Source organism: Hippocampus zosterae, chromosome 20 (genome assembly GCF_025434085.1).
Source record: "Hippocampus zosterae strain Florida chromosome 20, ASM2543408v3, whole genome shotgun sequence".
Classification (NCBI taxonomy): domain Eukaryota; kingdom Metazoa; phylum Chordata; class Actinopteri; order Syngnathiformes; family Syngnathidae; genus Hippocampus; species Hippocampus zosterae.
The window spans coordinates 8,156,544-8,183,351 of NC_067470.1; the positions used below are offsets into that span (position 1 = coordinate 8,156,544).

At 46.6% G+C, this 26,808-nt stretch overlaps 2 protein-coding genes across 7 annotated transcripts in view; both read left to right on the top strand.

Moving 5' to 3' along the window:
* The first annotated feature begins 380 nt into the window (after positions 1-380).
* The window catches only part of LOC127592868 (zinc transporter ZIP12-like), a 30,004-nt gene continuing 3,576 nt past the window's right edge, over positions 381-26,808 (top strand). The window contains exons 1-13 of one of the 2 annotated variants that reach the window (XM_052053885.1): positions 381-743; positions 2,193-2,495; positions 2,569-2,764; positions 2,864-3,006; positions 3,090-3,258; positions 3,368-3,540; positions 3,713-3,856; positions 3,921-3,986; positions 4,546-4,600; positions 4,681-4,839; positions 4,912-5,099; positions 5,414-6,808; positions 7,418-7,510. In XM_052053885.1, coding sequence (XP_051909845.1) covers positions 510-743; positions 2,193-2,495; positions 2,569-2,764; positions 2,864-3,006; positions 3,090-3,258; positions 3,368-3,540; positions 3,713-3,856; positions 3,921-3,986; positions 4,546-4,600; positions 4,681-4,839; positions 4,912-5,099; positions 5,414-5,542 — 1,959 coding nt within the window. In that variant the 5' untranslated portion in view covers positions 381-509 and the 3' untranslated portion in view covers positions 5,543-6,808; positions 7,418-7,510. Of the gene's footprint in view, positions 744-2,192; positions 2,496-2,568; positions 2,765-2,863; positions 3,007-3,089; positions 3,259-3,367; positions 3,541-3,712; positions 3,857-3,920; positions 3,987-4,542; positions 4,601-4,680; positions 4,840-4,911; positions 5,100-5,413; positions 6,809-7,417; positions 7,511-26,808 lie in introns of both variants that reach the window. The other variant, XM_052053884.1, reaches the window with a different exon arrangement.
* The window catches only part of cacnb2a (calcium channel, voltage-dependent, beta 2a), a 31,295-nt gene continuing 11,656 nt past the window's right edge, over positions 7,170-26,808 (top strand). For 2 of the 5 annotated variants that reach the window (XM_052053881.1, XM_052053883.1), the window contains exon 1: positions 21,804-22,107. In XM_052053881.1, coding sequence (XP_051909841.1) covers positions 22,075-22,107 — 33 coding nt within the window. In that variant the 5' untranslated portion in view covers positions 21,804-22,074. Of the gene's footprint in view, positions 7,511-21,803; positions 22,108-26,808 lie in introns of those variants that run through there. The other 3 variants (XM_052053877.1, XM_052053878.1, XM_052053879.1) reach the window with 3 other exon arrangements.

The window sequence follows — 26,808 nt, forward strand, 5'->3', positions numbered from 1 at the left end:
AGAACTCGGAATTCTGCCCACTTAGCCAACGAGTGGGCTTTTATCACCTATTGGACAGGTAGAGTTTGGCTTCACAAACATTCCTCACTTTGCTGGGTCGCTTTGACCCGGAGTGGGAGGATGTTCAAAAGTGATTTTCGTGAGGAAAAAAAAAATCAGCACAAGCGGTGATCATGAACGGAATCTTATGTTAAGGACTTTTAGGAGAGATGTGCTTGATGTACCGTGCCCCATAAAGCATTCCCAGTGATCTCATTAAGTGAATTGTTTTTCCCCTAGCCTTGAGTGCCAAACATTTCTTTTTTTTCAAAATACTAATTATGCTTTCCTCCCTCTCCCTGCCCCCGTGGCTCTCTGACTGGCTGCACTAATCCTTTTGTTGTGGACTTTTGGCTGCACTGTAAGGGTTAGTTCAAGCGGAGGGTGACCGCCAAGCGCTCCCACCCGTCGCCTTCTTCCGGACTGCGCGTTTGGATGGTCACCTCATCTCGGGAAGATTCGACAGCAACATGTGCTCCCAGGGATTTGCAGTTCTTCGTTTTCTGCTGCTGCTGATGTGTCTTCCCGGAAGAACGCACGCGGAGTCTAATCTACAGAACGTCCTCAGAGTCTTAGATCTACCGTTCGATCAAGATGAAGAGGCGCACCTACAGAAAAACCACGTCGGTATCCTGGTCTCTGCGATTCTTCTGGCCGTCAATTGCCCGGAGAGGACGGGTACGTCTCTAGAAGTCTGTGACAAGGTAGGCCCATCTCCAACAAAACAACTTTTAGATCTCAAAACTTTGTGCGTTTGTCAAGACTGGAATGTGAGACGTTACGTTCTTGACCTTTTATGGCTCATTCATGCTAAGTGGCTTTCTTTGGGACATCCCTGCATTTGACACGGCGAAAACCCATGGAGTGGACTCGCGGCTACTTCGCGTCGCTGCAAGGTGGCTTGTCAATGGCGTCCGGAGCTTCGAAAGGAGTCCTCCTTATGAGATTTCGGAATTCTTTTTTTTTGGAAAAGATTACTCTCGATATTTTGTGCCTGCCTTAACCCTCTTACTGTTTTCGCTGGGTAGACAACAATCTCCTTCAAATCCAAATCCAATGACCAGTTTTTCCAAGAATCACTGGGTCCACTTTAAAGGTTCATTTTACCGGAATCGCAGTTTATATTGTACCGACAAGGACAAAATGGTTTGCTACTGCACCTGTTTCTGGGGACGAGACAGGACCATGGACGACATTGTACTTTAAACGTCAGAAGCGGACTCGTACTCGAGCTGGAACAAGGTCTCAACAAGGGCTAAATTGTACCCTAAAAGTCAAGGTGACAAGGTTGGAGCAAGGACCAGATTGTACCGTTAAAAATATACTGTATTGGCCCGAATATAAAACGGTGTTTTTCGCATTGAAATAAGACTGAAAAAGTGGGGGGCGCCTTATATTCGGGGTCGAGACGTTATACCTATTCACGACGCTAGATGGCGCCAGATATCATTGAAGCGAATGCTGAACTTGACTCCCCAGGCCAAAGTGAACCCCTGTCACGAAGAATAAAAATAAAAATAGTGGTAGCACGAAGAAGAAAAATAAAAAATAACGGTAAGAAAGAAAAGAGAAGAAAATAATAGAAGAGATAACAGAAAATGGAGAAACGTAGCGACAATCTGGAGAAAAGTGGGTCGAAGGTCGGCCAGGTTAACAGGCAGCTGAGGAGAAGTTATGATGTCATTTACATTTCCAAACCCAGAAGCCATTCATTTACGAATGTGATTACATTTTAGTTTACATATTTAAATGTTCAGATATTAAGATTTGAATGAGGCAAAATAATATGCTTTTTCCCCTCAAATATATTCTTAGAATCATTTGTTTCAGATGTACTGTTACTATTTTCTGTATGAAAATTAATTTGGCGTTCAAAAAGTATTTTTTTCAAACTTGAGTCTTGAAAAAAGGGGGTCGTCTTATAATCGGGGCCGTCTTATATTCGGGCCAATACGGTACTGCTACTCAACCTCTGCTTCTGGGTACTGGTTGACAAAGTAGAACCAAGAACCAAATTGTTCTTTGAAGGTCAAAAGTCAGCTCTTACTGGACCCGTTTCTAGTGACAAGACCGAAACAAGGACTTTTTTGTACCTTTTATTAGACATAAGAAGTAATGTTACAATAACGATACCACCCTCCTCTTCTTTCCAGTGCCTTCCACCGGACGTCGCGCTATCCGTGCTGGAGGATGACGGGAAGCCGTTCCTGACCGAGGACGACTTCCAGCGTCTCTCCGCTCTTCTGCTGTATTACATTTTAAACCTTCGAGATCTGTGCCGCTCATCTCCTTCGATCGCCCGTAGCTACGAGTTTTACCTGCGATCTCTCACCGATCTCCATGCGGCGGAGGAAAGCGGCGTCCTCTCGTCGAGTGAACTGGAGAGAATTCTTCAGATCATCAACCAGAACAACAACCTCTCCAGACAAGAAAGTTCGACTATGTCCAACCTGCAGGTAAGAAACTGCCATTAAGGATTTTACTGGATTGAAGAAACTGAAGCGATATCATTTATTCCGTGACGTCCAGTGTATTGACGCCACGCGTCTCCTCGAAGACGTGAAAGAAGGCGCCACGATGGCATCCGCAGCCAACATGTCTGCCTCCATCATCAGTCATCTCCTGCAGGGTCCCTGTTTCGCTCAGAGGAACCTCCCGCCGCCGGCTTTTTTTACCAATTACATCTTTCACTCCCTCAATCGCACCAGTGAACTCCAAGTTTTAGGTGAGACGTCATTTTTCAACAATATAAAAAAAAAAAGTATCTTTAGAACATATTTTGTGTCCCCTTTTTCAACGCCTGTAAATCTTTTTTCTCTTGAAGATCTGGAGGCACTCCTTCGCCAGCTCGGCGTCGGTGGAGAAGGAATAAAGCCACACGCTCACGGCAGAAAGAGGCGAAGCTCACAGAGCGAATCGGGGCATTCGCCGGAGAGTTGCAACCACAAAGCCGGAAAATGGGCGCAGGTTAACACTTCCGACAAAACGGAGGCCAACTTTAGCGGACGTGGAGAGCTCATCGGGTTGTGTCGATCTTTGAATCCTAACAGGTCTGTTTTTCAGCCAATCAGCTGGTGTATATTTTTGCTCTGAATCCACAACTGCCCATTTCGAAGGAACACTTTGGACAAATGTGCCCAGCCATCATCCAGCAGTTGCTTGGCAATGCGTGCGATTCGGCAGAGCGCAACGCAAGAGGATCTCCCACCGATTTTGAGAGTGAGACATTTAACCTCCTGTTTCCTTCCCTATATTTTGAATGAAAATAGGAAAAATTTAAAATATGACTCTCTTTACTTCATTTATTTATTTTTTTTATCTCGGCAAGAGTATGGCTACAGCACGGCGGCGGTGCTGCTCATCACGCTGGGATCCATGTTAGGCATCTGCCTGATCTTCTTCAACTCCTGCCAGGAGACCTACACGCTCATCTTGCAGCTTTTTGTGGGCCTGGCCGTGGGGACCCTCTCAGGCGATGCCCTCCTTCATCTCATCCCGCAGGTGAGACGCTCACCCACAGTCAATCAATGGTTGGGCGTTCAGGGCCAAGACGTGTCAAATAAAAATCAGTTCAACAACGAGCATCTGTTATCTTAATAGCAACATGCCGGGATCAAGATCAATCAGGATTTCATATGAATTAATTTTTTTTATTTTTTCCCCGTCTTTGTAGATCCTCGGCCTCCACGGACACGATGAAGAACAGCTCACGGAGCAGACGGACTACCTGTGGAAGATTGTCGGCGTGGTGGCCGGCATCTACGGCTTCTTCCTCATGGAGAGGATCTTCTCCTTCCTGGTTCCTCCAAACGGACATGTAAGTTCCCGACAAAAATGCTAGGAGTTCTCAAACGTACCTTTTGCTTCTTCTTGCGCTTCAGAGCCACTCTCGGGGTAACTGCGAGGGTCCGTCCCACAGGGGCAAGTCCATCTCTACCATCCAGCTGGTAAGGCTTGTTACGGTTGTACTTTGAAGAGCTTTTAAAAGGGAAGCTGGAAAATGTCACATTTTCTCACTGTTGTTGTTGTTGTTTTTTTTTTTTACAAGCAAAATAACCACAGACAATATTACTAAGTAGCTACTTGTACGAGGCGGCCCGGTAGTCCAGTGGTTAGCACGTCGGCTTCACAGTGCAGAGGTACCGGGTTCGATTCCAGCTCCGGCCTCCCTGTGTGGAGCTTGCATGTTCTCCCCGGGCCTGCGTGGGTTTTCTCCGGGTGCTCCGGTTTCCTCCCACATTCCAAAAAACATGCGTGGCAGGCTGATTGAACACTCTAAATTGTCCCTAGGTGTGAGTGTGGGTGCGCATGGTTGTTCGTTTCTGTGTGCCCTGCGATTGGCTGGCAACCGATTCAGGGTGTCCCCCGCCTACTGCCCAGTGACAGCTGGGATAGGCTCCAGCACCCCCCGCGACCCTAGTGAGGATCAAGCGGTACGGAAGATGAATGAATGAATGAGCTACTTGTACGTGCAACAAGCTACTCAAAGTGTTTATTTTCTAGCAGGGACCAGTGGAGGAAGACGCAGAGACATCTCCAGAGCAGAGGCCTTTGGAAAAAAGTAAGCTAAAGATCAACGCGGTCCGCTAGCATGGTTCCGGTGAAGTCCTGAACAGCCCAACGTTGTGGTGGCTTCCCCAGGCCGTGGCGTTCCCCTGCTGGCCGTGATGGTCATCGTCGGCGACAGTCTCCACAACTTTGCTGACGGCCTGGTGGTGGGCGCCGCCTTCTCATCGTCGCCCGAGACTGGCATGGCGACTACAGTTGCCATCTTGTGCCACGAGATCCCCCACGAGATGGGTGAGGACTTACTCCGCCATCCAAGATCAGGAATTGTTCAACTTATTGTTCTTATTATTTTTTTTCTTTTAGGAGATTTTGCGGTGCTCTTGAGCTCCGGACTCCCCGTGAAGACAGCTGTGGTCATGAATTTTGTCAGCGCACTGACGGCCTTCGCGGGCCTCTACATTGGACTCTTTGTCTCGGCTCAGGCGCAGGTGCAGCAGTGGATCTTTGCAGTGACCGCAGGGATTTTCCTCTACTTGTCACTAGTGCAGATGGTGAGATAAGTTACCACATGCTACCGAATTTAAGCTCGCAGTGGGGTTTTGACATGCTACCTGTTAGATGCTAGCAATAAGCATCTCTCTCTTAGATCCTACAGTACGATGCGCTACTTATTTTGCGGCAGTGACCTAGCTAATGTTAGCAATTGCGTTACAACATACTACTGGTCGAAAATGAGTAATAAACACATTACCTTATTCAGGCTAACACTAACAATAAGCCCATGAGATACTACATGTTTCCTGTCTGAAACTAAAAATAAGCTCACAGATTCTTTTCTCCATCTTCCTTTTCTTTGTTCCGCCAGCTTCCCGAGATGAGTCGCTTGCGGAGCGGACGACCGTTAACCGCCTTCCTTCTGCAGAATATTGGCCTCGTGTCTGGTTGGGCCTGTCTCCTGGTGCTTGCACTCTTTGAACATGATCTCAAATTCTAGCATTATCATAATCACGACAAATAAATGTGGATTTTTTTATGGAGGCGTCTCCTCTGCTTACCGCCACGCACATGAACTTGGTGAGTAGTACATGTTTGCAGGTGAAAGGAACATGTGGGAGGAGTCAGCCACTTCTTGCCTGGTTATGACAAACTGATGATATTTGAAATATTCCTCTACATCTGTGTGATTTCTTGTCTTGGAAAAGCCACATGTATTCATTGGGATAAAGCACAAGAGGTCCACCACCAGATGGCGTTCCAGTGACACTGCAAGATGGTCCTCATAAAAAAATGTTTGGTTTTTTTTCCTAAATACTTTGGCCATTTCGATATAGCCTTACCTTAAGTACTGTAAAATAGGTTACTGGGTTGATGCAATTGTATCATTAATATAATGTTTTCATAAAACTGTATAATGTAAGAGTATCTGCTAATACGTCACGGGATATATTTCCTAGAAATAAAATTTGTTTCATTCGTTTTATAAACGTAAGATGTGGTTTCAGTTCGATTTTTAAAGCATTTTCGTTTTATTTCGTCCAAGATTTTGTTGTTATTTTGTTAGTTTTTGTGAACTACAATAATGTTGATTTGTGCTGGTAACGCAACGTTTTGCCGGTTTGCCAATTGTTAATAGTTCCCACGGCATCCATTAGTACTGTTTTCCGGGTTTGGTCACGTGACGTTCGAAAGCTTAGCCCCTGGGCACTATGACGTCTGTTAGTTGATTGCAGGTGCTAGTATGGGATAAAATTAATGCCCGTGAAATGGATAAAAAGGGTGAATTTTCCTACTTCATTAATATTGCACAAGCTTAATATTAACTCAAAGATTGTGTTTAGACTAGTGGGGAGCACATAGGACAAATTGCAAAGATCTTTTTTTTGGTTTCCTTGACTTCCGCACTTCACATTTTGATATAAATAAAAGTTCCACGCATTGACTTAATTTTCAGTTCATTCTGCTGGATTTGTTGTCATGAGGAGGCGGTTGGAAGGACGGAGCAGCGAGTGTGGGCACTGGGCAGGAAAAAAAAGATGTGATGCCGCAGGCTGTAAAACATTCGCCACCAATGTATCATCACCGGTGTTTCTTCTTGAAGCCCCTCCTGCTTCTCCCAACGTGTCGATCCGGCAGAGGAACACCGCCCCCCCCCCCAAGAAGGGATGTATGTGATTTTAGTGATTTTCGTCGTCGTTACATCTAAAAAAAGCAAGACTAGCACATAATGGAGGTGGACTCGCTGCAGCAGCCGGTGTTTCAAGTAAGTTCAGTCTCCCCCCTTTCTTTTTTTACAGTCTTAAAAAGTTAGCAGGTGAAAGTGTGGTCTTGCTGCGGCGACATTTTGGCTCCGACTTGCGTCAATGTCGTTTTGCGTAACATTTTCTATTTCCATTTCTTTCTACCGTGACATCAAAGTTATTTTGATTCGAGTGTTCTACGGGCGTATTTAATCACCGTTAAATTAATTTTAGCAGGTGACTGGTGAATCTCCTCTGCTACGGCGACATTTTGGCTCCAGTTCGTGGTAAATGTGGCAGTTTTACGAATTTTTGCCCTCACTTTATGTTACTCAACAGCGATGATTGTATGGCTTTTTTCTTCAGTAGTGGCTTCTTTTCTTCGGTATTATTTTATCGTGAAATTAAAACTGGCCGGTAAATTAGGAAAAAATGTATATTAAAAAATAGTGCTCACTCAACATTTAGGCGGCAATTCTCGGTCCGGTCAATGTCATTTGTGTCATTTAATGCTTCCGAATAAACAGACTCGCCATTATTCAACTTTAATCAACTCCAAACGTCTTATTTATGATAATTTTGTCAGTCAGTCAAGCCACTTGCTTTATCGTTTTATTTTTGTGTTTTTGAAGAGTCTCAGCAAAGGTGCCTGCAGGAAAGGTCGCTTTAAAGGTTCGGACGGGAGCACGTCCTCGGATACCACCACCGCCAGCTTTGTGCGTCAGGTAAGACGTTACGATTTGTTATAGTACAGTACCCCCCCCACGCACACACACACACACACACACACACACAAGTTGGTTTAGTTGAGGACCACTGCACGAGTCGAGTGTGCTCCAGGAGCCCATTTCTTGTAACCCTTGTTGGAATGTGTTTGTTTCTATTATAAATGTGTGCCGGTAAAAGAAAACTAGGCACAAGTACTCCCGTCATCATCATTCATCATTTGTGAGATGGGTGCCGCCCAAAAAGCCTTGTGTAAACACCGACGGGTACACTGTAACGGCGGCGGCATCTTGCCTGAGCTGTCATTCTCGGATCTCCTGGTATAAAACAGAATTGGCGAGGTATGCCTTTCGCGCGCCTGGACTTTGTAGAATGTAGAGACCTGCACGGGATGGGATGGGTGCCCTCGTCTAAATGTTTCTCCCTTTTTAGGAGGGGGGGATGCATCTCTTCATTTTTTTTGGCACCAGAAGCAAAAATGCCACCTCCTGTTTGTACTCAACTTCTCAGAGAACTTGTGAATGGCCCTTTTGCTTCACGCAAACGCTGCCCAGTGAGAATTTTCCCCATTTTCTTTTTCTTTTTCTTTTTTTTTAAACCGCCACTCATGGGAGCTTCATGTCGATTCCCACAGTCCACAGATGAGGTGCCTGAGTCATACCAGGCAAACCCGGTCCCTGCAAGAAGCCGTATCAGTCAGATTCTATAGTTAACGGGAGGTCGTTCCAAGAGCTTAGGGAGGAGAAAGAGCGATGCGTTAAAGGTCAGTGAGGACTCTGTGAGAGGGACCTAAAAACAGCACACCTTCCCGTAACAGCTCTTTTGTTTGGATGATTAAATCCTGTTTTGCAATTGTATCAGTTTGCGCTTTAAACATGGTGTTGTGGATCTAAGAAATTAACAACAGTTGCATCGTCACGTCAAACACAGTTAATTTATTCAGGCAAATTTTTTTCAGTATGAAAATAGAAATTCCAGGATCAAATGATCACTTCTGGTACTTGTTTGATAGGGCACAGAATGAGAAAAAGGACAGTAAAAACATAGCAACAATGGTGTACACATTCTGCTTGGCATTCATCTTCAGTCAGTCTTCCGGCTCAACGACATCTCTCAATGGTGATCCGACTATCATCGACAACATGTTCCAGTAAGTGCACATAAACTGCTTAGAAAAGGCCAAATTATGCATACCGACGGAGACGAAAGGGCAGACGGAGAAGGGATGGGAGACACACTCCCTGTGGTCCTCCTTTGGAGAGGGGGAGGGGGGACCGCGCTACAGTAGATGGTAGAGGTCCCGATCCGGCCGTGGGAGTTGATTGAAGGAGGGGGCAGGGGGGTGCGTGGCAGAAACGGGCCAGATTTGTCAAGCAACGTCAACACTGGCTGGTTGTTTGTTTATTTTTAATTATGCGTAGGCGGAAGTGTAGGCAAAGAAATTGTCTCATCGATGACACATTTTTTTTCGGGGGTTGGGGCGGTCAAGAACACACTTAAGGCTCGCGCTTGTACATGTATAATAAATTCTATTTGCGGTTGAGAAGGGCAAACTGAACATGAAGGAGATGAGATGGATGCCGGGTTAGAAAAAACATCTTTTCTTTTACAAAATTGATTTGACGAATGTACTTACAGAGCACATTCAGAATGTGACACTGGCCTATGCCCAAGCACGACTAGTCTAAAAAATTATATTTTTCGATGCTCTTCACCTTTGTGGGCTGGACTAGCCATAGCCAGGTGGAAATGTGATTCATTTTCTGTCTGAGGTCCCAGTTGTGTTCCTAGTGCATCCTGGGAAACCATCCAGCCCAACCCCGCTCTCTCACAAGACCCCGAATATTAATAAACATTCCTAATTTAGCGCTTGTCTTAAAGCACTCAACAAAGGCTTCAGGCGAAGCAGCGAATAAAGAGGACTGAACCTTCGAAGGATTGCTAAGACGCCCGGTCTCAAAATAGGTCTTTTCGTCATCGTGATCTCAAATATGGTACAGGCAGAAACAGTTTTTGCTCCGACATTACAGTCTGAATGCTGTCTGGGGTCACTTGGCGCCCTACTTCCCTCCCCTGATCTCGCGCTTGCCGATGAAAGGTTCACTCGAGGGCAGGAAAACCCGGTCGCATCCCCCCCCCCCCCCCCCGCTGATTGCGGGCCCTTATTTTCTTCTTGCTTGGCGAATGACGTCACATCCTCCTGATTGGCATCTTATCAGACCCGGCAACCTTTCCTCAGCTGTTATGGAACCTGTATAAGCGATGCGGATATTTATGGGGGGGGGGGGGGCAGGGCTGCCAGTTATTTAAATAAATGAATGTGCCATGAATTATGTATTTATTTCAATATTGAATTTTAATAATTATTTACTCATGGATACATTTCATTTTGCCATTCTTGGTCCTCACGATATTTGCAGCGCGTGTGTTTGTGGTGTTAAGCCAGCAGCAATCGGTTAGGCGCTAGGCTGTCATCTAGTGGAAGAATGTGGTCATTTTAAGCGTTTGAAGGACACGGTGTTGTCGACTGAAATACTTTTTTTTTTTTTTATGCGACGATGATTTGCACCACAGGCCTCTGCTTCACTTTCTTGCATTGAAAGCAGATTGCAGAGAGCGTATGAAGGCTATCGCAATGCAAATGACGCCTGAGTAACAGAACATTCAAGTTGGAAAAGGAGGGGGGGGAATGGATGGATGGATGGATGACGCTGTCTCAAAGGGGTCCCCAAGCCCCGGTCCGCGGACTGGTACCGGTCCGTGAGTCATTTTGTATTGGGCCCAACAGAAAGAAAAAATAACTTTCCTGACTTCCATTTTATTTATTTGGGAATCTGTAAGATGTTTTATTTTGAAAATTTACCGGATTCTCTGTTACATCCGTCTACTCTATATCATTCTTGACGCAGGTCACGTGATAGGTTACTGCTAAAATGAAACCCAGGAGCCAGCAAAATGAGTACAAAAACAAAACGTCTTGAGGTTTCTTTGGGAAAGGGAAAAGGCGCAGCCTGGAGACAGAAGGAGGGGCTAAAATAGTAGTGTCAAAGTCGAGGCCCGCGAGCCAGATCCACCCCCCGGTCATTTTATGTGGCCCGCGGGAGCTAATCATGTGTGTCAACTACTGTATCATGATTCTTGCTGAAATCTGTACCGAAATGTCAAATTGTCATGAATAATAAATAAAGTTGAGATTTTGCACCGGCCCTCGGGGGGGGGGGGTCGAAACTCCGAAGTGGCCTGCGACTTTGAAGAAAACGATGGCTACATTTAATAGACTGTGTCATGAGTTCTTGGTCAAAATACGGATTTATCTCAACGGGAGATTCCCACGCACCAAGCCTACTCTGCCTGATATGCGGAGATGGCGAGTCGTATTTTTCTTGCACTTTTTATTTGTGGTGTATCTTTATTTTGAAGGCACGTTTATACGTTACCATTGCGACCAGAGAGCGTTGCGGCCAGATAGGACGTGATTATTATGTTTTGAAAATATCACCGTTTTGATGCCAGGTTATATCATATTATTTGTTTGTATTTTTCCGCCACACCTTAAAATATTGTTCTGACATCAAAACTGGTCTGTGGAGCAAAAATAAGGTTGGGGACCGCTGTCGTTAGGACATCAGGGGGCCGGTGGTCATGAAAAGGACGCATCGTTTCCCAATTGTTCCCTCCAGAAGGCCTTCGTGCGCCACGGCGAGCGAGTATAAATCCGTCGACGGCTAAAAGCAGCCTGGCAAAAACTCCATTCCGTATTACCACTAGATGGCCTAGTTTCACTTTCGCCTTTTCACACGCTCCCCTCAATGAAAAGAAATCAGATAGGAGGCCGCAAAGACAATCCAAGACACTGTTAAGAAATGCTTTCATAAAGTAGAACTACTGTCGTATGTCCGTGTTGGAATTGTTCCTTTCAGGGGCGCGGACAAGCGAGTCATGCCAGGGCCTGGAGTTGGTTAGTCTGCGTCTTGAGCGTCTGCGGCCCGCGGTAGCTCCCTGCCAATGTTCTTTGATTTCGTCTTTGAGCCTTTGCCCCATTCAGTGAACGTCTTCAAGCGAATCGACGACCGTGATTATCTTTTAGATTCTTTAAAGCTGATGTTGGGTTGCACAACCTCTCGGTGAAAACCCCGGCGATGACTCGCCCCCGCGTGTAATATCTGCAAATGTCGTAATGAGCTCTTGCCTGAATAATCCATCGCAGCCTCGCGCTGGATTACATGACCGCGAGTGCACAAAAGTGATCCGCCAGGTGTTGCCCCCACAAAGGCGGCCAGACCAAAGCTGCACTTGAAGGCGGGTGGAGACTTTTTTTTGGGGGGCGGGGGGTTTGCGTTCGGAAACACCTTTCATCTCACATACTGCAGCCAAGAGAGAATATTTCTGACTTGCTCCGTGATTGATTTGACTCCACGGCGCACTGGATCAACATTCACCGCACAACTGAGGAAGATTTAATTTAACTGATGAGTGGATTAGCGTATGAACCAGCTGTTGCCAAGCCACACCAGACCGGTAAACCTCCGCGGGCGTAAAGGTGCTCACGTCATCAAGACGGCACATCGGCTGCAGCGTCGAGTGTGGCTACGATCCTCCCGGCGGGTTTGAAATTCAATATCGTGAATGTGTTTATTTTTTAAATTCCAGAAACGGAGCCGCAATCGCAACCCGCGCAGGCCCCAAAGAGGCGCTCCAGCTGCCATGAACGGCGCCACTAGTTCGATGACGCTCCGCTTACATGCTAGCGTTACATAATTATAGGTCAATTCTACTCTCGATGGAATGTGGGGCATATCGTTTCCTGCCAGACCGGAGTAGACGCTTCCCAGACGCGACTCATGGAAACTCCGGGAATGTAAGACATCGATTTGTGAATGGAGGGCAGTCAGTCAAGTATGACGACAGAACGCATTCTTTAAAAAAAAATAAAACAACATTTGCTAAGGTTAAGGTGAGATTTTTAAGGGTATTTGGAACGACTTTTTTTGAGGTGACAGGTTCAACAAAAAGTGCGTAGATAACTAGGACAATTTTTTTGGAGGGCGGCCTGGTGGTCTCATGGTTGGCGCGTCGACATCACATTGCAGAGGTACCGGGTTCGATTCCAGCTCCAGCCTCCCTGTGTGGAGTTTGCATGTTCTCCCCGGGCCTGCGTGGCTTTTCTCCGGGTACTCCGGTTTCCTCCCACATTCCAAACAGGCTAATTGAACACTCTAAATTGTCCCGAGGTGTAAGCGTGAGCACCGATGGTTGTTCGTCTCCGTGTGCCCTGCGATTGGCTGGCAACCGGTTCAGGGTGTCCCCCGCCTACTGCCAGCAGACAGCTGGGATAGGCTCCAGCACGCTCCGCGACCCTTGTGGGGATAAATGGATCCGAAAATGGATGGATGGATGAATTTGGTTTGATTTGTCTACTGTTCATTGGCCATCACAAAGTCGCCATTTTCTTGAGATGGCACTCATTTCGCGTGTTCTTAACAACAGTTGAGATCTTAAACTTCCCCAACGCCCTTACTGAGTTTTGACGACGTCAGGGTGTCCCACCTTGCATCGTTTTGGTGGTCTTTGCACCACAGCCGATTTCGGTACGGCTGCACAATCTGCCGGTGATTCATCTCCCGCTTTTCTGGAGGCACGGCGATGGCCGGCTGGGAAGCAGTATTGGGCCAGGACTTCTTTGGCACCCGGCTCGCGTTTATTATTTTTTTTATTTTGGACTTTTCCAGAGAATGTGGAGCTGTCCGGAAACGGAGCGACTAATTGGCAACAGAGATCCCGAGGAATGTCTCGGAACTAGTCGGTGTTGTAGCGCTTTTACATAATCTTATTGCTTCACTTATAAGACTGGAAAGTGTGATATATAGCCCAATAGCTTATTGGGCCACTTGGGCCCTGGAAACACTGACGTCAGTCCCTGACCCCAGGTTTCACAACGGATCCTTGGTTTTACCCCTCTCATTGATCTGGACGAAGCAAGCTACTCCCAAAAATCGTCAAGTCCTAGTTTTTGGAAAGTGACTGCGGATATGATTCCATGGTTGATAAGGATGTTGTTGTTGTTTTTTTTTTTGCAGACTGCAGAATTATTAGCACAGCGCGTCTGTTTTCAGTCACAACTGGCATTTCGACTCGAGTTCAACTCGGAGAAGGAGCCGGGACGGACGCGGCCTCATTTAAAACGGCTGCAGATGTTGCGCGGCGCTAATTAGGGGCGGCGGGACGCAGGCGAACTTTTGCACTTAGACGAGGGCTGCCGGCCAACGCGGCTGCGTACGATTAATTAAGAGCAACGGCTGTTAAAAGAAGATGGAGGCTCTGCGCGCTTTCAGTTCACGTCTGAGTTCGTTAAAATCAGTCGCAGGTCGATGCAGGTTCCGTTCGTTCGACCCTCGCTAACCGACGCGGCTAAAATGTCGTCATTCCAGGAAATATGCAGTTCTGCAAACTTCATCCATGTCATCACCACGAACCAGAGTTTGATGACTTTGGACAAAAAAAATTGGAGTCCTTGTTGTTTTGGGGAGATTCTGGTTAATATTTCAAGACTTGAGAGAACAGTCAGTAGCGGCGGCGGCGGCGGCGGCTCTGGTCTCCAAGCCAAGCGGTGCCATGACGACGGCTATGTTGAGACGACGTGCCCCTGAGAGACGGATGAGTCGGTGAAGAGTCCTCTCCTCCACGGAGAACGCTCATCCATCTCTAAGCTTCCCCTCGGGAGCCGGGCCACGCAAAACCGCAGCACGATTGGTAGCGTGCCGGCGGCTCAGCTGGGCGGGGTTAAACCTGCTGGCCCGTTTCATATTCATACTCGGCGGGAATACATAAGCAGTCCGTCAGGTCATTGCCTGCTGTCAGGAGGAAAAGAGTTCTCTGGAATTATTTGGTTTTATTCTACTTTTTTTTTTTTTTAATTTTAAAGGCTCAGACAGCTTTTTTTGTTCGGCCGCGGCGTCCTTTTGACGGATGCCAGGTGATTCGGGTTCGCCGGGAAGGCCGACCTCGGGCCGCCGCCGCCGCCACCCCTGATCCGGCTCCCGCAACTGTGGCCGCGGGGGGCGTCTGAAGACTCCGTTTGCCATGCTCAAACACTCCAAGAACAAAAATGTCTCGTGGGTAAGCGGAGTGTTTGCCGCGTGCGGAAGCGCTCGTGTGTGTGTGTGCGTGTGTGTGTGTGAGGAGGACAAGTACAACAGATTACCGTTAGGCTCCGGCCGTGCGTTTCCGCTGGCTTTTGATGCTCCTGTGCCCGGCGGCCTTTCCAAAGAGAGGCTTTAGAGATTTAACTATTATATAACGACGAGCTACTACTACATGTCCACTTTATAAAATCCGCCGGACCGTTTGTTCGGAATAATGCGAGATAAATCACTTCATCATATTTATTTATTGTTTTTTTTTTTTTTTTTTTGGTGTTAAAAAAAAAAAAATGTAATTCTTTGCTAGTGCAGCAGGATCAAGGCAGACCTGAGTGAGAGTGGCTCTGCCGGGATGAAATCGGCTACTTGGGCACGTGTGTGTGCAAATAGTAGCGAGTGAAGTTATGGTTCACTTTACAAATTTAGCTTATGTGTGCGCATAACTCACCTTGCGTTACGTTTGCGGTAGCGGAGCGACCGTGGCAGGTGCAGCTGACGCTGTCATCGACCATATGCTGCGAATCATCATTACCGGCTGCATTGTGTGTGTGTGTGTGTGTGTGTGTGTCCAGCGCATCATTAATGATGCGCTGCTGTCTTTCTTACTCAAGGCAAACTCTGCTTCATTCACCCCCCCCCCCCCCTCCCCGTGCTTCCACACGGTGCATATGTTGTTCGACTGTGCTGTCCTCGGACTGAACCTGAATGTTTCCGCCGCATGTGGCGTAGGAGTGGGAGCACTGCAATAACGCGTCTGAGGTGCATTCAATGTCGACGCCTTTCTTTGTTGTTGTTTTTTTTTTTCCTCCATCTCACTGTCAAGTCAATCCAAAAGCCAGCAAAAATGACAGTTTTGCTTGCGCCATTCCTCGCCACCTGACTGGTTAGCACGACGGCCTCACAGTGCAGAGGTGTATGGGTTCCATTCCGGTGTGGCGTTTCGCATGGTCCCTCCGCCGTCCGTGCCTGCGTGGGTTTTCTCCGGGTACTCCGGTTTCCTCCCACGTTCCAAAAACATTCATGGAACGCTTTAAATTGTCCCGTGGTGGGATTGTGAGCGCGGTTGGCTGGCAACCAGTTCAGGGTGTACCTCACCGACAGTGCGAAGACAGCTGGAATAGGCTCCAGCACATCCGCGACCGACCCCGGTGCGGGTGAGCAAATGAGAAAACGGATGGACTTTTTTTGTTGCGGTTGTACTCTCTATCCATTGCGAGATATGAGGCCATGCTGCACGCTGTTCATCCTTTCATCCTCCATCGTAAACCACCGCAGGAGTACCATCGTCCATCCGGGAAAGGCTAATGACTTTGAGACCCATGATGCAGATTTATTGCACCAGATGTTACTCTCGGTTTGTCTTGTCCAGTAGCGTGATGGCTCCAGACCAGCGGTCACAGCATCACATTCACTTCTCAGTATCACTGAAGCTTTTTAAAGTCGCAGAAAAACAAACAAACAAACATGTCGTCGTCTGCATGTAGCTCCTCCCGCCCCCAATCTTCCTCGTCGAGTGCCATCTAGTTAACCTCGCAACAGATGTCACCCTATGAAATTAAAGCTTAATACCCGGCCAGTGGGATAAACACTTCAGAGCGAACTATGACACCGCACGGCTTAAACGCTAGATTTTGTGTTGCGCGCGTGTTCCGCCTCTGCTGTCGTCACTCCACACGAGCTGTGTGATGTCTTTTTGCGGATGGCCACATTCTACTAATTTCTGTTTTAATTTTTTTTTTTTTTATATGTCACTCGGGTGACGCGGATTGTCTTTATGAGGCACTTGCCGGGTGGCGCCGCAGACATTGTCTCCTCACCGCCTCCGTCCGCCGCTTACACCTCTGGCTTAGGCTACTCTGAGTGAAAACCGAGGATCTGCATTATTGAGTTGCCGTCGCGGCCGAGGAACAGAGCGGCGACAAAAGTGATTTCCGGCATTGAGGGGAGGAGTAGCATGTCCAAGAAGCCGAAGGTAAAAAAAAAAAAAAAAAAGAACAAGCAACAATGCAGAAGCTTGTCCTTCTTCCCGTGAATTACACTGGGGCTGCTCCCGTGCTCTCTAAATATTGCATGTCGAGCTGCATTTCTCGAAACCGTATTATTTGTGCATGGACAACGATAGAAGCTCGGTGGAAGAGTTATGGCAATGGATTGAATGTCAACGTTACCGATTAGCTGCACTGTGAGATTTTATGGAACAAAAGTCCATCCAAGAAGTTGTGCGGGGAAGCTAAATCGACCGACACAGCCTGACTCTGGACAAAACTTGTCAAGACGGTCTTGTTTTCACCATTTTTTTTTTTATTTTATAGTTGATTGATGATTTAAAACGGATGTCAAACCCAAGGCCCGGGGGCCAGATCTGGCCCGCCACGTCATTTTATGTGGCCCGCGAAAGCAAATGAAACATGCTAACTTCCATGATGCTCGCTAAATGTAACCAAACCCCTCATTACAGTAACTTAAACAACAGTTGAATAAATCAATATCATTTACTTTTTAAAAAAAAAATTGGTTTCAGTCATATTGGCCCTCCAAGGGAAACGGTAACTAAAATGTGGCCCACGACAAAATCTTCAAGGGGCAATTGGAATTTCGCCTTCGGCCTTCCTGTGTCGAGTTTGCATTTTCTTCCCATGATCCACAAGATTGCTTTGTTTTTTTTTTTTTTTTAAATGTCAGTACACTTACCACTCGTTCAAATGCAACGGTGTCTAATTTTTGTCACTGGCCACATTGTAGTTTCAGTTTGCCTCGGAGGGCCGTTATGAATTTTGGGAAACCATATAAATGTTTAATCCCCTCCACATGTTACATACACAATAAATTGATGGATGACTCGTTTTAAAATCAGAAGTCAAGAATAATGACTATTACTGTGGATTACATGTTACAATTTGAAATTTTGCCTCGGACTTAAGCAAGCATCATGGAACTTGACATGCTTGATTTGCTTTCGCGGGCCGCATCAAATGAGGTGGCGGTCCAGATCTGGGCCCCCGGGCCTTGACTTTGGACACCTGTGTTCTTATGGCTTAAAATGACAACGTGAACAACAACGCTAGTCTTGCCAAATTAGACTGTTGCCATGTTTACGCTCCACGGACAGACGTCGTTTTGTTACATTTTAGGACCCGTAAGCCGCAAAGAATTTTTATTGTGCAACCTTAATCATCCTCGTGACATCGAGGATTGATGAATTGACCTGTCTTTGGCATTAGTAAAGTACATTAGTCCCCAATTCATTTCCTCCTCACTACTATGACTTTTTTTTTTTCATGGAAAGGTACGCTTTCATCTTTGCTTTGACTCTAAAATCCCGGCTCTTTGGAAAGTCCGCCAAATCTCCTTACAGAGAGACGCAATCATTCCAAAATAAGTCCGGGATCAAGTGGACACAAACAATTGTTCCCCCTTCTGGGGTGATATTGTGTGCAGCATGTCCATCGAAAAAGAATTAAACGGACTCCTGTTTCAAAGCAGGAAGACTCTAGCTCTCAATACATGCGCCCTTTGTTAGCATGTTAGCTTGTTAGCTGGTGTTTCCGATTGACAGGATATGTGGGCAGCTTATCACCTTATCAGGCTCAACTTACCAATTTAACAAGTTTGAGGCATGTTACGCACTTTGTCATCCGACCTGAAAGTGTTTTCACGTTTTACTGTGAACATTTTTTTGAGTACCGGTACTTAAGAACGTTAGCCGCTGTAGCGTTCACACCTTGGACGCTCCACTGTTCTTCTTGTTCTCCCTTCGTCTCGATGTCTGTAATTAGAGATGGTCCCGCGGCTCGAGTGACGTGGTGTGTCCCGTTTCTAGGTAACCTCAGTCAGACGCTGGCTGTCCGCCCTCGCGGGTTTTCATTAGTTGTGAATCCCGTCGGGGCCCCCGGTCGAGATTTTCCATCCGTGCTTTCATTTGCTGTACGTTCTCAAGATGGTATTTATGATTACATACAACATTGGGATAACGTTTAAGTTTAATTAATTTGTTGTCGAGAAGATAATCGGAACCTTTAAGACCTGTTTTTGTTTTTGTTTTTTTTTTTTGCTCTGAATCTCTTAAATCTGTGAATATGGCTTTTGAGAAAGCCACAGTGACATAATAGGCCATCAACGTTGTTGGGATTGCAGTACTTCCAGGAAAATGAAAATTTTATCAGAGTAGAACGATAAGTCCTCATGGAGTTTTCTTAAGTGCGTAATATGCACTCTCGGCAAGTCTGGAGTCGACTGTTGAAAAACACATCGGTGATTGGTGTGTTTTTCCAGACTTTTAATGCCAGCCACGATTTGTTTGAAAAAAAAAACACGAAAATAAAAAAATAAAAAATGCATGCTTGACCGGCAAAGAAAACATGGTTGTTGATGCAGGATTTTGTTTTTCTTTTCTTACAATAACTCAACGGCACCTCGGGTCAGTTGCGGTTTTGCTCTTTTTTTTCACGTCATCGCCAGGCCAAATTTGTGATCCCTTGTCTGTGCTTTTGACAGCGTGAAGCCCGTGGACTGTTTATGTGAATTGGGAGTGACTTGAATCCACATTGCTCTTGAACCGTTTGCCAACAACGTCCATTTTACCACTCCAGCTCGAAAATGGCCTAGTAGCCGAACCCGGGTGGAATTTTACTTGGCGCATATCGGGCTGCGACTTTGTTTTTCTTTACATATAGCTCGCCATGAAGCTGAGCTCCGTTTTTATTTTAATTTTTTTGAAGGACTAAATGTGTGGCTAGAACGCTATTTAGTCCTCATTGTTTTTGTAGTTAGTTTTGAACAGAGGTCAAGAAAAATTGTGGCCAGTTCTTGAATTGCGCATCTGGCCCGCGGGCCTTGATTTTTATTTTTTTATTAACTTCTGGTCTCCGCTCACTGTGTATATTTGTGTGATTGCTGTTTTACTTCCAGGCTTTCCCCCTGGCTCCAATTGAGGAAGCGTTGGTGTTTTGTTTTTGTAATCATGAGCACACCGCGCCCTTGACTGGTTCAAATACCGTATTGGCCCGAATATAAGACGGCCCTGATGATAAGACGATCCCCTCTTTTTCAAGACTCAAGTTTGAAAAAAAGACTTTTTGAGCACCAAATTAATTTTTTTATCCAGAAAATAATTACAGTACATCTGAAACAAATGATTCGAACGATATATTTGAGAGAAAAAGCATGTTATTTTGCCTCATTCAAATCTTAATATCTGAACATTTAAATATGTAATCACATTGGTAAATGAATGGCTTCTGGGTTTGGAAATGTAAATGACATCATAACTTCTCCTCAGCTGCCGGTTAACCTGGCCGAACTTCGACCCACTTTTCTCCAGATTGTTGCTACGTTTCTCCATTTTCTGTTATCTCTTCTATTATTTTCTTCTCTTTTCTTTCTTACCGCTATTTTTTTATTTTTATTCTTCGTGGCGGGTTCGCTTTGACCTGGGGAGTCAAGTTCAGCATTCGCGTCAATGATATATGGCGCCATCTAGCGTCGTGAATGGGTATAACATATAGACCCCGAATATAAGAAGACCTTAATGTTTTTTTAAGAGTGTTTTTTTTAATGCAAAAAAAAAACACTCTTGTATACGGGCCAATACGGTACTTTATTTTCATGTTCAACCCCAACACACCCCTCTCGTTGTCCAATTACAGCGTGCCCGTTTCTTGTAAGTTGTCAGCGTCGGCCTTTGCGCCGCTGTCAGTACGAATGCCTCTCTGCGCTTGTTTTCGCTCTTGATACTCCAAAGGTGACGCAGGAGTTCCTTTAACCTCAAACGTTGGGATCATGATGCATCGCCTTGTCACATCTGGCTGGTTTGTCGGCGAGAGATTGTGATCGTGCACGTATTTTTAGTTCCCTAGCTCGTGACACCAGCTCCGACTTCCCGATCACCAGCCCCACACTCGGCATGTGGCCTTTCCTCCCTCGAGGCCTGATCTCAATTTGTCTGACCTTCATTTTGACGCCGCCCGAGTTCAATCGCCCGGCAATGTGTTAAATCTCGACAGTCACCCCCCCCTTTTTTTTCTCCAAAACAAGGGACAATTTCTCAATTGCAGTGCAAACAAGATCCATCTATCAACATGTCATGCTGACAAACCCCCAACAAACGCGCCTTGCTGAGACGAAACGGGAAGCAAATTAAGGTGTGACGTTTGTAGCTTTTTTTTCCCAGTACTTCCCTGTGTAGAGAACGTCTGTCCTTCAAACCGACATTTACGTTTGTCTTGCGTCAAGTCAACAATTTGATTGATAACTGATGCAATTTAGTCACGTCCGGTTTGCGCTTTCCGGAGCTCCATCAACGATATCGCCGAATTGTCTTCAGTCAGCCTGATGCTGCAGGGCCAGAGTTGAGGTTCCTCTTGACACCATTGTTTTGTCAGGTGCGGTCTACTCTTCCCGCCGTCACGTGCCGAGCACACGCTCTGTAACATAATCCTCGCAGTGGGGTTAACCCCGATCAAACCCAATCTAATCCAGGATTTAGCCTGGGCCGCCCGTAAAACAACTCACCGAGGGGGAGAGAGGAAAAAACAAAAAACAAATCTGGCTTTGTGGTTGTAGTTTGTGTAACAGGTTCTTGTTGTGCAGTTCTAACGCAGATCCCATTTTTTTGTTGGGGAAGGGGGGGGGGGTGTAACCGAGCCGAGTCTCACGTTTTTAAAACATTGCACCGTTTTGATCAGAATACGGCGGGCTCCGCCAATTGAGAGTGTGCAAAAATGTAGGCGAGCATTTTAGTATATTTTGATTGATATTGTGAACAATCAATAATCAATAAAATAAAACTATTCCCCTTTTGTCACATTATGAGTAACAACCCCGCTTCCCTCGAGAAATGGCAACTTGTCGTGGTTTCGGCGTTGCGTCGTGCAGATGAAAGGCTTCCCGGTATCTCGCTCTCACCAACATGTGTTTCAGGCTATACAGTCAGTCGGGTGGGGGGGGGGGGGGGGGCGTTGCCTCTTCTTCGGCACAGTGGACCTCGTGTAAACGCCACAGATGCGCAGGCATTTAAAAAAAAAAAAACAAAGGAGGAGGGGGCTGCGGCTGCTTTCTGGAATTTTCAGGCCAGCCCCGTTGGCCAGAGATCTTCCTTGCTTACCCGTAATGTCTGTGTGTGGGAGGGACAGAGGTTGGGGAGGAAAGGGGGAGTGGGAGGGCGGGGGGGCTTGTTTTTTGGGTCTGGTGGACGGTTGTGGCGTTCCGAAGGAGTAGACTCCCAGCGTGGGAAAGACACTCGTCCTCTCTCCATGCCTCTTAAGTAGGCCACAGGAGGACCAAAAGGGAACTTTTAATCTCATTTTGGCGTAATGGGGGGGGGGGGGGGGGGGCTTCCAGAAGCAAAAAGTCTGAGGAATTTCTGAGCTGCGCAGCAAAGATGGGCAGCCGCTGAGATTTTCTTTTTTTTTTTCCTTCCGGCAGAAATGTTTCACTCGGCTAGTGAGGACTCAGATTTGGTGAGTTTCACAAAACTTTTTTTTTTCTTTTTCTCCTCCACGCTATTCCGAGGTTTTCTTCCTTCCTCTCTTTGCGAGGGGAAGGGCTTGGGGCTCCGTCAGAACGGAGGTTATTGGGACACATTTTAAGGGGCGTTATCTGACGGTGGTACTTCAAGGTAGTACTCCTTCTTTTGTCCTAGGTCCTCAAACCTTGCACCCTTTCGAATATTCAGCTCTCCACCCGGGCGTCCGTTCCCAACGCAGTCTGTCGACGTACGCCTGAACTTTGTAACCTCCACAGTGGCATGCGCTCGACTCGTGAAGTCAGCGCGTGTTGCACCTTCTCAGCCGTAGCTGCGTTTAAAGTCTCGCTTTGGAGTTTTGAGTTGAGGCTATGGTAAGCGAGCGAATGCAGAACGCAAAGCCGCGTTGGGACCCGGACGAGACAATCGCAGCCTTTGGCTTTGACACGCAGCAGACGTCGTATCGTGTAATCGCATATGGGATTTGACGGTCCCCGTCAGTTTGATTTGTTCAACCCAAAAGAGCCTTGAAGAAAAAATTGGATCAATAATTGATTATGCGGCCTTCCGGACCTTTACTTCAAGAAATGCTCTTGATCTGGACTTTTTAAAAGTTTCGTCCTGACGCGCATGTTTTGGGAATGTGGGAAGAAGCCGGCGACTCGCGCAAGCACTGGGAGAGCAGCCCACAAAATCAGATTTGAACCCGGAATCTCTTCCTGTGGGGCAGACATACTGACCACATATACACCATGCTGCAATAACTTAATCGTCGTCTCCGGGGATTTTTTTTTTCGTAATTGTGCGACTTTATAGCTAGCCCGGCTAACTAAGACTTGGCGTAAGAAAGCTAGGCTATCGTCCGAAAGCGAAATGAAACCAAACCGGCGAATGATGTCACACTCGCTTCATCCAGTCCACATGACATAAAAGCAACGAGGCCGAACGCATGACTCCTCGACACGCTCGTGTTTGTTGGACGTTAGATTTCAGCGGCGACGGTTAGCCTGCCGCTCGTTCCGCTCGCTCAGTCAGACCTCATCAATCATCTAGCGGTCTTACACCTCACACGCCAGGAAGCTGCCGTAATATTGATGACGCCGGCGTAAAATAGAAGCCTGCCCCCCCCCCCCCCAATCCTCACAGCCCGGCCTCTCTCACTTATCTGTATCCTCTTCATCGGCCGTCATCCTATTATAGCGCTCGCTGTCCGCCGAGGGAATGAGCTGTTAGATAAAGACGATCCTCGCAGCGAGGGGGGGGGGGGGGATTGACTGCTAATGAGAACGATGTCAGCAACGGCAGCCGCCAGTTGCAGGTAATATTTATTAGCGACCCGGGATTAGACCATAATACCCAGCGAGAAGTCCGAAAAACAAAAAATATTATTCATTTCAGTTAACGGCAGTGCGGGCACCCGCAGCGGCTCCTCTCTGTCCTGTGTTTGAGAGCTGTATGTGGCACCTGTAGCACATTTGACAATGAAATTGACTTGAACTTAATGAAAATATTTGAAAGATACTTTTATTGCTGATATATCTATTTTTAAAAATCGCATATTTAATCACAATAAGGAAAACAATCGCAATTAGTTTTTCTAAACCATTCAGCCCGATTCCAGAGGCCAAAAAGGCCTCAATGCCCGACACTCTTCGCCTGCACTCGTCTGTATCAAAAGCAACTGGCGTGGCTGCTGCCCATCTAATTATGTAAATGCGGAAAGCGGCATTGGCTGCGTCAACGCGCAGCTAACCCCTGAAGCTAGTTTTGTCTCGAATGGACCGCCGAATAAATCCCTTCGTTTCTTCCAGTTCATTCTTCTTATTAACAAAAACCAAAACACTCGGTATCGACTTCCGATTGGTTTTGTATCCAAAACTGCGACCCTGCTCCGCGCTCCCCGTGTTTTGCAAGCCGTGCTATCTCGCCGTGTGATTGACAAGCCAGCAAGTCCATCAAGGCGATGGGCCGATGCACTTACCTAATGCGCTGGCTCTCAGATTGCTGGGTAAACACTTTTCATAGGCCTGGCGGTGTCACCTTGATGTCTGTGCGGCAAACGCCCCCTCTTCCCTCTTTTTGCCACTCCGCAAGACTTATTATCCCGCCCCCCCTCCATCTTCATCTTGTTGTTTTCTCACGGTCGCGCAATTAGCAAATTTTAGTAAGCGCAGCACGTAGCAGGTGGCTGTCAATGGCCGGCAATCATTTTCGTGAGTCGAACGAAGTAGCGCTGATGTACAGATGGCAGGGGCGAGAGAGAGAGAGAGAGAGCGAGGCGGCTCCGGAATGAGTCACGACGAGACCGAATTGGCCATTGTCAGCCTGTTGACTTGACAAGCAGAAAAACCGAACATGATTCGGCTGCATTCACTCGTCAGCATGTCGATTAATTTTGCTTTGCGCGAGGACCAATTGATGAAAGATCACGTCAACGTGTTGTGATGAAAGGGCATTTTCCCCAAGAGGAAGTATCGCTCCTTATTTTGACACGACTAAAAGTATTTACATTAATTCGGCCGAAGTTGGCTGGGAAAAAAAAATAATAAATTCTGACCGACCATACAGAACGACAACAAAGCATCCCCAGCAGAAACTTTAGTTAGTCTAAATCCAACAGCGTATTTTAAGATGCTGTATATTTACTCGATATAAATATCCCTTTTCTCTCTCCTGAGGAGGAAGCCAGTCGTGCTGAAGGTCACTTTGTAGAAAACGCAACCCCCCCCCCCCCCAACCCCCCCGCGCCCCCTCTTGAGTGAAGCCGTAGAAGCCAAAGAGCTTTAATGCACTGTAAAATCCCTGAGGGAGATGACAGGAGGCGGCGCTTCTGACAGGATATGCCTTGAATGCAACAAAAAAAAGGGTGAAGATGAACATTTTGGACACTTTAAGTGAATGCGGAGATGGAAGACCATGCAGGAAAGAGTTTCTCCAAGCAGACGTGGGCCGTGTCAGTGAGCATGATGGCATCTGTGTCCTGCCATTATGCTAGGGACTTGACACCTACTCGGGGATCTGGTCCCGGATTTCAGGCTGTTGTGTTCTTCCAACGGCTAGCTAGAAATCCAACCAGGTGCATGTCAGGTTACGGATTTGGAGGCGTTTGTGTCAGTCAAGCGCTGTCTGAAATGGCAACATGGTTGTGCTCATCCTTTGACTGGCCATGAGTCATTGATTTTTGATTTGATGTCAGTTTGTTGACATTGTCGTCTAATGAGTTCATCCTTCCATCTGTTTTCTAATCTGCTTAGCCTCACGAGGGTCGCGGGTGTGCTGGAGCCAATCCCAGCCGTCTTCGGGCAGTAGCTGTGGGGACACCCTGAACTGGTTGCCAGCCAATCGCAGGGCACACAGAGACGAACCATTCGCGCCCACAGTCACACCTAGGGACAATTTAGAGTGTCCCGTTCACCTTCCTTGCATGTTTTTTTGGAATGTGGGAGGAAACCGGAGCACCCGGAGAAAACCCACGCAGGCCCGGGGAGAACATGCAAACTCTACTATTACGCCGTTTTTATAATTTGATTTATAATAGATGTAATTCTAATTAATTTAGAAATTGTTGCTTGAGACAGAAAATGTAAACCAAAAAAAATAAAATAAGTAGTACCCGGAGAAAACCCATGCAGGCCCGGGGAGAACATGTAAACTCTATTATTACGCCGTTTTTCTAATTTGATTTATAATAGATGTAATTCTATTTAATTTGGAAATCGTTGCTTGAGACAGAAAATGTAAACCAAAAAATAAATAAAAATAAGTAGTACCCGGAGAAAACCCATGCAGGCCCGGGGAGAACATGTAAACTCTATTATTACGCCGTTTTTCTAATTTGATTTATAATAGATGTAATTCTATTTAATTTGGAAATCGTTGCTTCAGACAGAAAATGTAAACAAAAAAATAAAATAAAAATAAGTAGTACCCGGAGAAAACCCACACAGGCACGTGGAGACCACGCAAACTCCCCTTAGGAAGGCCAGAGCCGGGATCCAACCTTGACCTCTGCACTGTGAGGTCGACGCGCTCGAACGAGTTCAATTAAAGAAAAAAAAAAGATTTAAAACCATTTCATGGCATAAGAGAAAACGGTTTGAACCAACAGTAGGATAGGCTCGTTATCGTACGTGACCCTCATGATGACGAGTGTTATGAAAAGACTGCTAGATGGAAGGTCCCTTTATCTTTTTAAACACTCGTTGTGTCGGATCTAGCTTTCCGGCGCTAAATTTGCATCGCTACGCTGCGGCTTTTCCTTTCATGTTGGTTGCGTTGTTTTGACATCTCCAAGTGAAAACTCCCATGTTGATCGGTTGCGATGGTCTCTGACGATTAGCGCGTCAGCTTTTGATGTACGGTTAGGGCTCCTCGGGGAGAAAACACAAATCTTTAAAAATCTTATACACACCACACCGGATGACCTCCGAACTGGCGCAACCCCGCGAGCCGTCAGCTGCAACAGCGTGCGTCATCAGTGCAGCGCCGGCGGATCCATTTTTAGTCACCGCTCTCATCCAAGTTTTTTCCTGCTCCTCAAAGGGGTCGGGAATCTTTTAATTAACGCGCTAATTACGCTCATTTTTCCCGTGCGGCTTTGCGACGGTCGGCGATGAATCTCTGCGGTACTGCCAGCCCCCTTCGAATTTTAAATAACGATGTCTTTTCTGTCGCTAGCTGAACTCCCAATTAAATA